Consider the following 13,062-nt stretch of genomic DNA (forward strand, 5'->3'; position numbering starts at 1 on the left):
ATACAAAATCGAGATTTGTGAAAAAAGATTTGCATTATGAATGTTTTGAAGGATATACTCTATGTAAACAGTGTAATGTCATGCCATATTCTTTCTTTTCCCAATTTCAAATTCTGTCAGACTTCTTGGTTGACAATAAGAAAAACCTTGCCCTCTGTTTTTTGGTGTTGCATCAGTCTGCTTATCTGTCTGTCAGCTTGGGCCATCCCTGAAAAAGCTGAATCACCCACCATCTGTTGTCTCATGAACACAGTGGAGTCAGCATTTTGTCTTATCAGTGTATGAAGGCAAGTGAACAAAGGGTACATGTAGGTGAAACTTAACCACCTGAACCTGAACTTGTCCGTCTTTCAGCATTTTCTGCCATGGTGCTGTTTCCAGGAAGGTCATAGGGTGAGAAGGGGAGACTCAGCTCCAACTGCCACCCTCTTCTTTATGAGGAAGAGTCCCAGACAGAATCAGTCAGATACATTATCATGACTAAACCACCGGTTTTCAAAAGTATTAAAAAAATGACAAAATGCACTTCACACTAAGACTAGAGTGAACTTGATTTATTCCCCTATCCAAAGAGGGCACTGTAGGATCCCACAGTGGCACAGAGATGCTGCTCTGAGTATCAGCTCTCATTGGTTGAGATCCACAAGCAGTTTGCTTATTTAAATCCAGGTCTTTTAAGTTCTATAACCATGGATTCAAGTACATGGCAAGGAGGGTCACATTGAAGGGGCCGTCACTTATCAGGAGCTTTTCCCAGGAAGATTCTGGAGGGGAGTTTAGATCAGGCTTTGAAAGGACAGGAGGTTTGGTGAACAGAAATCACAGAATCAATTAGTGTCAAGGTTAATTACATTGTAACAAGTTGGGGGCTGCGAGCAGTAACTGCTGGAGCACTGGGGTGGGGGGTTGCAAGGGGCAAAAGCTAATGCTCATGTGTGTATTGAACATTTAGTATGCACCCAGCACTGAACAAAATGCTTTATGCACATAATCTCATTTAGTAAGCCTCTTAGAAACCCTGTGGGATAGTACTCTAAAAGCCATCTTATTAATTAGAAAAGTCAAGCATAGAGAGGTAATTAACTGCTGAGGGTGGTGCAGTTAACAAAGGCAGAGCCGAGCCTCGAGTCCACGTCTGTGTGACTCCTCCTCCCTGGGCTTTACCTCCTCCTAGAGATCAGTGGTCAGTGAGGCTACCAGACAGTCGTTGGACCTGGACTGCGGCAGATGGAGGGCTTGCGTGAGATTAGAACACAAGCCAGGGAGGAACGGAATGGAACAAACATCCACCCAAAGCTCTCACCGATGTCAGGTCAGCTGGGCATGTCGTATCAGAGCTGGCCTGCAGCCACAGCATTTCCACGACTTCTTGGTTAGAGACAGGAAGACAGAAATGCAGGCTGCCTGTGTTCTCAGGCCAGCATGACAGGGGCCGTCTGTAATGTGCTCAGGAATTTGCAAAAGCCCTGGCAGGTTAGGGCTAGAAGACAGACCTCTGTGCCTATCTAGTTGCTGCCTTGAAGGTTCATTGTGTTTGATAATTATTAATGCGATTGGTACGTATTGTCTGAAGAAGACACATGGCAAAGTGCAGTTATAAGATGAACCTCCTCAGTGTGGCCTTTCCCAGCAACACTATCCACTCTCCAACAGCTCCATCACTCTGTCTCTTTACCCTATTAACATTTTTTTTATTCATAGCACTTTTCTCCATCTGAAATTACTGTGTTCATGGAATTGGTTACTTGCCAAGAATACAAGCTCCATGAGAACCGGACCTTGTCTGTTTTGTTTCCTGCTGCATCTCAGCGCCTAAAACAGCCTCTGTTCACAGTATTGAATGAGTGTGCATTTTGAAGATATTAAAGATAGACTTTAATATATTAGCCACTTACCCTGACGAACAACAAATGCATAATCAGAAAGAAGCAGGTTAGAGGAAATGCATGTGTATATGTATAATGCATGGAGTATTAATATCTATTACATATGATAAATTTGACATATAAATATACTTCCATAAATATGGATAAATTAGTATTCTTTGGAAACTTTCACAAATCATCCACAGGAGGAAATACATGTTCTAGCTGGTTCTGTGTGGCACTGTTCCCTCAGTGCCAGGCAGAGCAGGAATATACTCTGTACAAACAGAAATAACCAACCCAACTGCAGCAACTCCTGTGATTCCAGAACATTCTGTGCTTCAGCATATTTTCTTCTGGGGGAGGAAAGTTTAAAGAATGTGCTCAGAGAATTGTTAAGATCACTTGTAATCTCTGATGAGAACATCAATTTCGGGGTTGGGTGTGGGAAACATTGGGGGTTATCTAATTCTTTCTTCCCTGTTTCTGCATTTCCATCCTGATCTTTCTCACTCTGTTCTCTTTAAGATCTGACGCTCTCCTTCAGTGTGAAGAGCCGCTCCAGGAGGTGTGTAAATGGCCCCTTGCAAGAAGCAGCCAGGAGGCGGCTCTGGGCGCTGGAGAATGAGGACCAGGAGGTTCGTGCATTGTTTAAGGTGAGCTTCGCAGAGCAGTGCAACCTTGTGTCCACCTTGTGTCTACCTTGTGTCTGTCCACAACAGCCTCTTCAACACCTAGGACAGTGCTAGGAAGAAAGTCGGCCCTCAAGAAAACATCTGACTGACTGAATGAACGAAAATGTACACATTCTCTGCTCAGCAGGAATGGGTCAAGCCTTGGAATCAGAGTCAGAGAAGATTTCATTTAAAATCTGCCACTATTAATTTTTTGACCTTCAGCAAGTTACTTAACCTCTGTCGAATGGGAATCGTTATAATACCTACCTCATAAAGTATACTTTTTAAAAAATGTGGTGAATTTGACTTTTTAAAATTGTGATAAAGTATACATAACATTTTCAGTTTTAATAATTTTTACTGAACAAGTCAGTGATATTAAATGCATTCACATTATTGTGTAACCATCACCACTGTCCATGCCAGAATTTCTCATCATACCAAACTAAAACACTGTACCCACTAAACAGTAACTCCCCTCTATCCCCTTTCCTCAGCCACTGGTAACCACTGGTAAGTGTACTTTTTTTAAGTACCAAAATTGCTAATCAAAAATTAATAGCTATAAATATTAGAATGAGAGGAGGAAAAGGCAATAAAATAAACCAATTTCTCATCTTTCATAGTAGGTAGATAATATCCTCAAGTGCTAAACCAAGGAAGAAGGGTATGACTAAATTATTTATACTTTAGGAGGTACTTACTAGGAGAACTAAAGTCAGGAATGTTTAAAATTTGCTGCAACTAGAGGTGGGGGAAAGAGAACATTGCTTTACATAATAAATTAGTATGTTCTAGTTATTTTACAGTTTCTGTATGAATTGATACAAATTAAAAAGAGAAACATACTCTATTATTCTGTCATGTAACAAAAAATATAGTGTTTGGTTTGTTGGGAGGAGTAAATGAGATAGTATCTGTAGAGAGCTTGGTGTTGTGCTTGGGTGGTAGGATGTGCTCCACAAATAGTATATATGTTATAAATAGCAGAGTCATTTTGTTTTTAAATCTCCAGAATTCAGGAACTTGGAGGCATTAGCTACTAACAGGCACCATAGAGTTTCTTTTAATTTGAGTCGCTTTTGACACAGGCAAGAGCTGGGTTTGGTTGTGCAAACTGGCCTGCTGGGCTGAGTCTTGAGTGGGCAGGCTTGTGGGCCAAAGCTGAGGCCTGGAGTCAGTTGGAGCTGAGATCCAGTTTGAGCGTCACAGCTCCTTGACTTACCCTGTCTGCACCCTGGCATCCTTGAGTATAAAACAGGGACAATGCCATTTTCTATTAAATGTGAGGTGCCATTTGATTATAAACACACTATTTTAAGAAAGAAAATAAATGCTGCCCATTATTTATGATGCCACACTTCCTTTTCTTTTATTTCAGAAATGGTGAAATGTGATAAAAGTGCATCTTAGAATGGGTTAACTCCTATAATTACACTCTTTCATAGGGTTATTGTAAAAGTTAAATGAGGCATTGCTCATCAAACTCTTGCTGAAGAGCCTGGCATATAGTAAATTCCTTGTAAATCAGTTTTTACTTAGGACCCTCTTCCCTGACTACCAGGATCTATATCCTCCAAGGATCCAGGGCCTCCTGGGGCCTGGTATGGGAGAAACCCAGCAAGAACTACTTGCTGAAGTAGGGGCTTTTCCTTGGATCCTTCTGTCCTCTTCTTCTTTCTCCAGGGTTCCCTCACGACAGGGATCCAGGGGTTGATCACTGGTGGTAGGACTGGCCTGGAGGGAGAGGGACATTCTGATCATCCCTTGTTATAGTCAAGTCCAGATGCTTGGACAAGCAAAAAAGATTTTAGGGGAAAACCAAGTCTAGGCAGTGATTCAGGCCTTTTCATTCAGGTATTTAAAAAGGGAGTGGGGGGGGTGTTACAGGTCTCTTCTTTCTCCGCTTGTGAGTGTGTAAACTGGCACAACCTTTCTGGAGGGTAGTTTGGCTCCTGCATTTTAGGATTGAAAATGTGCATTCCCAATTAACACTTCTTGGAATCACTTGTGTCAAAAAAATCAAGGGTGCATACAAAGATTTAGATATGAGATGTTTATCACAGTACTGTTTAGGATGTTAAAAAATTAAAACAACTCAAATGTCTAGCCATAAGAAAACATTAAGAATTAATTATGTTAATGTGACTACAGCATATGTAACCATTAAAAATAATGTAGATTATTTAATGACATGGGAGATGGTTCACAAAACATTGTTTAGGGACGAACGATTACAAAACAACTTACTAATGTGATTCTATTTATATAAAAATGGTTACATAGAAACTCATGTACAGAAAAAAGATTCAAAGAATACACAAAGTTGTTAACATTGATGATCTCTAGGAGGAGGGATTATGGATACTTTTTATTTTTGTGTGGTTTGGTTTTTCTGTTTGCTAGCTTCGTAAAAATAATTATTAAACATAGATTCACAATCAAATTTGCTTCCAAGGTGCCTTCTGTGATCCATTCTCCACCCTCTCACACATACTTCTTTTTTTTTTTTTAACACAAAAGATAACATTCTCTGCACACAGTTCTATACTCTGGTTCCTTTTTGTTTCTGCTGTTGTTTCATTCAGCAGTGAATATTTGGAGCCTGTATCAATACACAAAGAGCGTCTTTATTCTTTTTTATGGATGCATAATATCATAATATTCCATTGTATGGATGAACCATGATTCATTTTAACCAGTCTCCTATTGATGAACATTTAGGTTATTTCCTTTTTTTTTTTTTTGGTGATGTAAAAAATCTATGCCAAAATTGGTGAAAGTGGTCAAAAGGTACAAACTTCTGGTCATAAGATAAAAAAGTCCTGGGGATGTAACATACAGCATGGTGACTGTAGTTAACAATACTATGTTGTATATTTGAAAGTTGCTAAGAGAATAGATCTTAAAAGTTCTCATCGCAAGAAAAAAAGAATCTGTAATTATGTGATGTGGTGGATGTTAACTAAACTTATTGTGGCCATCATGTCAAAATATATACATATGTTAAATCATTATGTTACACACTAAAAATTAATATGATGTTATATGTCAATTATATCTCAAAAAAAGAAGTTCATACACAGCATGTTGTATATACGTGAGCTTGTTCACAGGACGCTTTTGTCATCCCGGGCTGACTCACTGTTCTTTTTTACTCAGGACCTCTCAGCTAGGTTGGTGTGTATACAGTCCCAGAAGGCCCAGTTCCTCATTACCTTCAAGACCATGGAGGAAATCTGGAAGTTCTCCACCTACCTGAACTTAGGTATGACATGGAGCAGGCAGGTAAAGGAGCACCTGCTTCTCAGTTTAGCCAATTTGCAGAACTTGACATTAAGGAATTGGTCTGGCTCTGATAATTTAAAGCGGTAGAGTCTAACATGGATGGTTAACCTTTGAAATATCACAAACTGCCTGGAACTAAATCTAAAGCAAATATTGCTCTAAAATGTCACATGCAGCCCTTCTTTGTTTCAGGAAGAGAGTATTAGATAATCACTTAAAACTGGCAAACAGTTTTTGATCATCTACTAGATTCAAAGTAGAGCTAGATTAGAAATTAATGGTTAAAAAAGAAAAAAAAAAGAGAAAACAGTCTCTAGTAGGATCTAAGTAGCTGTTCAAAAGTTCCAGATCCATGTTCCATGTTTTTGGAAAAGTCAAAGAAAGATATGGGGGACTTATCTGCTAAAGGGGCCTCAGGTTGCAGGGTTTTCTAGAAGGTAAAGAAGGATACTGGGGCACAGCACCAGTACCGATGTGGTGGGAAATAGTTTACCTGCCCTCTCCATGGAGAATAACTCATGATAGGAAAGTTACAATTGCAAAGCAAAACCAAGCAAGGCAAGAGGAAGCCATTTGAATTGATGCGTGTTTTACTTCTCTTACAAAATGCTGGGCTCCATGCAGACTTACACAGGAAGCGATTTTGTGTAGGGGTGGAGGGTCAAGATGGCTCTTGGCTAGAACGTATAAGTTCTCCTCTTGTAGTCATGGTGATTTTTCTGCTCTCCATTCAACACATCTCCTTCTGTGACCATTAGAGATCCTTGTTATTCAAAGTGTGCTCCATGGACCAGCAGCATCAGCATCACTTGGGACTTGTTAGAAACATGGAATCCTAGGCCACAACCCAGACCTACTGAACCAGCATTTGTATTTTAATAAGGTCCCTAGGTGATTTGTGTGCACATGAAAGTATGTGAAGCACCATTACAGAAGATACACAGGGCCTAAATCAGCACAACGGAGAGTGGAAAGAGACAGGTTCTGCATCTTAAGAAAGTGAGGATGTCTAGAAAGAAGCAAAATTTTCATACAAATAATTTAAATTTATAGAAATGTGTAAAATACTGTCCATAATTGTTACAGTTTTACAGTTTGCACAGTTTTTAGTCTGGTTTTAACAAGTGAGATCTTACTGGGCATGGGGTGAGGGGCAGGGTCAGAGGGATGTTGAAGTAGATCCTGACTCATTTGTGGGCCATGGAGACCCTCCCCAGCCACTGCATCATCAGGGGTACAAGAATTCGAATTTGGTCAGGAGAACTTTAAGGGGGAACCAGGAACTCCCAGTGTCAACATTGTAATCTTGGAGATTCCTCCCTGGATGTATTATAAAAAAGTAACTTGGTCTGATAATATTATTATGCATTTATGGAAACCCATAGTATGTTGAAAATAAATATCATTTAAAAATGATTTGTGCTTCCCAACAGATGCTGAGAAGAATCAATTCATTTTAGAAATTTTCTAGCTACCCCTCTTATGCTCTTCTAATTCCAATTAAGTGGAGTCAGATTAGGGATGGAGGTCTGGGGGAGAAATTCAGGAGGGAAATTGCTCACCCTAATGATCAGCTAATGGCAGAAATCATGCCCTTGAGGAATCTTGTTGGTTTGACTTCTTAGGCTACGTATCCATGTGTCTGGAGCATCTCCTCTTTGATCACAAGTACTGGCTTAACTGCCGACTGGTGGAGGATACAGAGATCCACGTGTCAGTAGATGATAAACACCTGGAAACAATATACCTGGGACTTCTGATCCAGGAAGGTGAGCATGGTGTAGGGGTGGGGATGGGGGTCTTATCTGGGTATATGTTATCAGAGTCCTTGAAATAATTAGGATACAAAGGGAGGCAAAAACCATTCAAACATGAAAATATTCACAAATGAACCCACCTGTTACAATATTACTTCAACCATCTCTCTCAGTTGAACATCAATATCACATGAACAGCTGTGTAGGCCAGTCTCACTGATTGTCTGATGTTAGAACCACCCGGGAATTTTAAGAAGATGCCCGTATCAGGGCTCAGCTGGGGCCAGTTAATCTCTAGCGATGGGGATCAGGCTTTGGTATTTTTTGAAAGTTGCCCAGGTTATTCTAATATGCATCCAAGATTGAGAACCACTATTCCAAACATGTGATATAATTTGATTGTAATATAAAATTGCAGATCTTGCAAAACCTTCATGATTTCATGAAATCGAGGAAAGTGATATTGGGAAACTATTTGGAACACCCACCAGTCTGTTTACAAGGAAGGATCCAATCAAGGCTGCAGCCAACCGGTTAATGACTGATGACATCATAGACACAGTGAAAGAGCCATATTTGCATAGAATATTTTGCATAATGATTCCCTTTCTGATTGTTTTGCATGAATCATATATGAAGGAAAAACTTTCATACTGTATGACTGTGAAATTTAGTTGGAGAAATTATATTCACCCAAATCAACTTAATTTATTCTTTTTTGGTCCTAAGATTAACACGAGGTTGCAATTATAACTGAAGTTCTGTTAAATATATTTTCACGAACTCTTGTTTCATTTTTTTCTCAAGGTGAAGTCCCAATTAAACCTCATTCTTGAGAATTATTTGGAGTTTTTGGTGTCTATTTTAAGTGAATTCCCTCTCAGTGGCTTTTTTCCCTGGTACCAGTTTTCCTGGGGTCACAAAGTCCTCTTGTAGTACCTCCCCCTGGACTGTGTACTTTACTTTCAGAAAGAAAAGTATCTGGGCTCTGATGGAAATATACATAGTGGGATACTCCATTTTCACTTCCTGCTACTCCTTGGAAAGAGCTTTTCTCATTCTCTGCAGGTCACTTCTTCTGCAGAGCCACGTGCTCCATGGCTCAGCCAGCTGAGAAGGAAGGGGAGTATTTGACACTTTGCAAGAATGAGTTAATCTCGGTGAAGACAGCTGAAGGCGAGTTCGAGTGGGAAGGCGTGTCCTTGGTGACGGGTCAACGGGGCTTGGTGCCAGTGTCAGCCTTGGAACCCCTGCCTCTCCCTTTCCACCAGTGAGTAGCCACTCACCTCCTGGGAGAGGGTCTCAGAGCGCACTGAGGTCTGCAGAACAGCGTAGGCACATTTGCAGATGTGGACATCCATGGTGCCAGGGAGGGAACAAACATGGGGGTCTTTTTATCTTTCGTTATTTTTTTAAGTCAAGATTTGCACAATTAGATGAAATGGAGACAACTCAAAGTTTCAGATGGACATTGTACCAAAGAAGAAATACACTGCCTGGTCTCCAATGCAGTGTTTCTCACTGTGAGGACTGGGGGCCATTTGTACCAGAGTTACCTGGGGATTCTACTGCAAGTTTATACCCTCTGGCCCTCCTCAGACTCTCTTGAGGTTGGATCCAAAAATCTGCATTTTATATAAGCTCCCCTTAAACATCAGGGGATGTTTTTCACACTAAAGTTCCAGAATCCTTGCTGGAAGATGTTGTAAACTCAAACAGAGAGAGTGACGGTAAGCATGATTCCAGGCTGTGGGTTCTGTGTGTGGCAGAGAATCTGGCAGTGAGAATGGAATGGGATCCTTTGTTAGATATTTAACTGACAAGCTAATTGCTGAGCCAGAAAACATCCCAGGCCTGCTGAGCTTCTTTATTTTTCATAGTGCTTGATAAAAAGTAAGTTCTCATTAAATGTTTGCCACTATTATAATAAAAGTAACCAAAATTACAAGAATACTTATTATCATCAGCATCATTTTAATGGATTATTCTGCTCACTGTTCAAATTTTTTGAAATCCATGTTTGCAAACCCCATGTTTCCATTGGCAGATGGTTCCTAAAGAATTATCCAGGAAGCTGTGGCCTTTCCAGGAAGAGGGATTGGACAGGCTCCTATCAGATCGGTACGGCTGAGTTGAAGGCAGTATTATTAGGGAGATAATATTGCTCTGCCTCCTCCTTTTATCAGCAGATTTGGAGTCAGTGGATGTGAATTCCTGTCTCACCTCTGCTGCTGACTGAATTTGGGGAACCCAATTATACCATCTGTTCCCATGGGTTTCCTTGCCTGTGAAATGAGAGGTCTCAGATGAGGGCTGTACTGTAGATATAAATACCTCCAGGGACAGGCAGAACATACAGATGCGTGGAGGGCCTGGAGGGAAGATGTTAGGGAATGGTAGGGACCATAGGGATTTAAAGATATGTGGGAAAAAAAAAAAGCCCTGTGTGGGCCAGATGTGGCGTGCAGGCTGCCTGCTTTCAATCTCTAGTCAAAACATTTTCTAATTTCCTTCAGAGTTTTGTGAAGTTAATCTTGAATTAAGGAAGATTAAGAATGCTTGGCACATAGCGGGTGCTCAGTAAATATTTGTTGAATAGATGAAATACACACACACATATATATATATGTATAAATACATGCATACATTTTATGTAATCTCTATACACATGTGTATGTATGTATGTATATTTATATATACACATACACACATAAATATATACCCATATATCTATAAGTATATTTGTATCTACTGGATAAGGAAATTTAATGTTTTCTATGTATCTAGAATATACATTCCTTTCATCTTCATCCTTGGAGCTGCCTTCTCACACCTAGCACAAAGTGCAAGTTTTAAAGTTCTAAGCCCAAGTACCACTTTAAAAAAAAAGAAACAGAGGGAATTATGAGACCCAGACATTAGATCTAATTAATAATCAACCACAAACAAGACTTTTAGCTATCTGAGGCAGTATAGCCTTGTCGTTAGGAACATGGGGCTGTGAAGTCCTGTTCTGGGTTCCAATTCTAGCCCCACAACTTAAAACCAGTGTGACCTCGGCCAGTTCATGACGTGCTCTCACAATGTCACAACTTCCTCATTAGTAAAATGTTACTGTAAAACCAACTTTAAATGTTGTCATGAGAAACTAAACTAAATGACATCTGTAAATCACTTAGTACAGTTTTCTCACATTCTAAGTGTTTAACACATGGTAGATACTACCAAAGCAGTGGGAACTTCTGATTCTGAAGACAGAGTCAACAGAAACTTGACCAAAAATGTCAGGAAAAAAAAAGAAAAAAAAAAAAAGAAAAAAAAAGAAAAAGAAAAAAAAGAAAAAGAAAAAAAAAAAAAGAAAAAAAAAATGTCAGGAAAAAAAAAATCCAGTAGCTTTAACAGGGGAGCTAAAGCAAATATGGAAACTGGGGCATATAAAAACTGCTACCTCAACTAGAGCTGGATTAGTGGAAAGAAGGGTTAACAGCAGTGGAGAGACTTAAGTTCTAGTTCACACACAAACTCCTTGGACAAATCACGTACCCTCTCAGTGCTTCCACCTTCTAATCTATAAAAAGGAGATTCTGATAGTTGCTCTGCTTACCCTTTGGGGCTCCTAGAAAGATCTGAGAAAAGGGACATAAGTGTACTTGGTAAACTGGAGAGTACAATTCTCATAAATATATCATTACTAGATCCTAGCGTGGCAGCTGATCAAGCTAGGTAGTGACCATAGTCAGAAGAGGAGTCTTCCAGAACCCTCTGGGTAACCAGCTGTTTTCTGTTCGCCAGTCATATGAGGCTAACATGTATTGAGGGTTGCCTAGGTACCAGGCATTGTGCACTTTATCTCTTTAACTCTTCCTGATATTTGTAAGAGACAGATATTCTCATTATCCCCATTTTACAGTTGGGGAAACTGAAGGTCATAGTGGCCAAAGGAGCCAGAAGGAAATGGAGAGATCCTACAGTAGTCCTCACCCTGGTCTGTGGATCTGTGCCAATCATGACAAAGTGTTTACATAATGGCAAATCAGACAAAGTAGGACGATATAGTGAGCTTTACAGTTTGACATAAGCTACCTTTATTCTGTTTTAAGGTATACCTAGTATTCTTAGATTATATTTACTACGTTTGTTAAAATTTCTTTTATAAAACGGTGGTAAAAGTGGATGGGAGTTCCTTTTTTGAATTTCCTAGCTTAGCCAAATGAAAAGCCAGTTACCCTATATCATTCCTGCCAATTTATTTTTCTGAGGGGGGCGGAGAAATTTTACTGGTCCTTAAAGTTCTAAAGTCTGGGAACTCTTCATTTCATATTACACTGGAAGCTAGTGGAAGGCTCCGCTGTTCCTGCCTTATTTGGTTGACCTGTGTGCTGTTTTCCCTCAGGTAGAGGAAAATGTAAGGCCTGGAAAGAATATGAGAGGGAAGAAAAGGATGAACTGAATTTCCACCAGGGAGAAAGCATTGAGATCATCGGCTTTGTCATTCCTGGGCTTCAGTGGTTCATTGGGAAGTCAGCGCTCTCAGGAGAAGTGGGCTTTGTCCCCACCAGGAACATAGATCCTGATTCTTATTCCCCAATGTGAGTATGACACACAGACCCTCTGGGATGTGCTGGAGCAGGGCCACCTTACCCTTTGGTCCTGTCCCATTCTGAGCAGGTTTGAAGATGAGCTTCAGGGTTTCCTGGTAACATGAACCCAGAGGAGCACATTCTGACAATCAAGGCGACATGAGGAGTGATAGGAAAGAAAATATGAGCGATCAGGGAAGGAGTCAGTTCAGTTCATTTCAGCAGATGGTCATTGAGGCCTTCCTCTGTGCAAGGAGAGAAGCACAACCCCCCAAACCCAGGGCCTGCTCTTAGCCTTTCCCACCCAATCAAGGGACCCCATCAGGGGAGTACACACACAAGGACCTATAGACTGCAGCTTAGTGAATGGAGAGTCCCTCCCACATAGGTCTGTCTGCTGAAAGCTTAATGTATGGGAAGTCAGTGTTGGCCAGGATGGCAGAGTGCCTCTTTTACTCTTTCCTGCCTTAAGTATAGAAGGGCTGGTTCTGAGGAGCAGAGCCACCACATGACCAGTCAGCAGCAGGTGGCCAGCCTGCTCCATCCACCCTGTCATGGAGTGCTGGAGTACTGCCCAGTCTCTCTGGTTGGGCATCCTGCATGGGGATAGCAACAGTAGAAAGCCTGGGCCCAGGAAGTACAAGAGGGAACAGAGTTGGTGGCTAACCTTGAGACACTATAGCCCTCCACATGGGGAAAACACGGCCCAAGCAATGCCTAAGGCTCTGAACACTCCGACTGGAACTCCTTCCCTTGTGGAAAGAGCCACTAAGGAGAGTGGACCAAGGGCAGAAGCTTCCTCTAAGCCCTGTCCTTTTTAGGGAGAGGGGAGAGAAAGTCGTTTTCCCTACACAGAAATGTGGGAACCCAGGTACCTCTATAAGAGGAAGATCAC

At 40.8% G+C, this 13,062-nt stretch overlaps 1 protein-coding gene across 2 annotated transcripts in view; it reads left to right on the top strand.

The window, feature by feature from the left end:
- Positions 1-13,062, top strand: part of SH3TC2 (SH3 domain and tetratricopeptide repeats 2) — a 63,449-nt gene that overhangs the window by 17,014 nt on the left and 33,373 nt on the right. The window contains exons 3-8 of one of the 2 annotated variants that reach the window (XM_060006854.1): positions 2,394-2,521; positions 5,705-5,810; positions 7,456-7,599; positions 8,635-8,857; positions 9,635-9,708; positions 11,981-12,176. In XM_060006854.1, the coding sequence (XP_059862837.1) occupies positions 2,394-2,521; positions 5,705-5,810; positions 7,456-7,599; positions 8,635-8,857; positions 9,635-9,708; positions 11,981-12,176 (871 nt within the window). Of the gene's footprint in view, positions 1-2,393; positions 2,522-5,704; positions 5,811-7,455; positions 7,600-8,593; positions 8,858-9,634; positions 9,709-11,980; positions 12,177-13,062 lie in introns of those variants that run through there. The other variant, XM_060006853.1, reaches the window with a different exon arrangement.

The sequence above is a fragment of the Delphinus delphis genome, chromosome 3 (genome assembly GCF_949987515.2).
Source record: "Delphinus delphis chromosome 3, mDelDel1.2, whole genome shotgun sequence".
Lineage (NCBI taxonomy): Eukaryota > Metazoa > Chordata > Mammalia > Artiodactyla > Delphinidae > Delphinus > Delphinus delphis.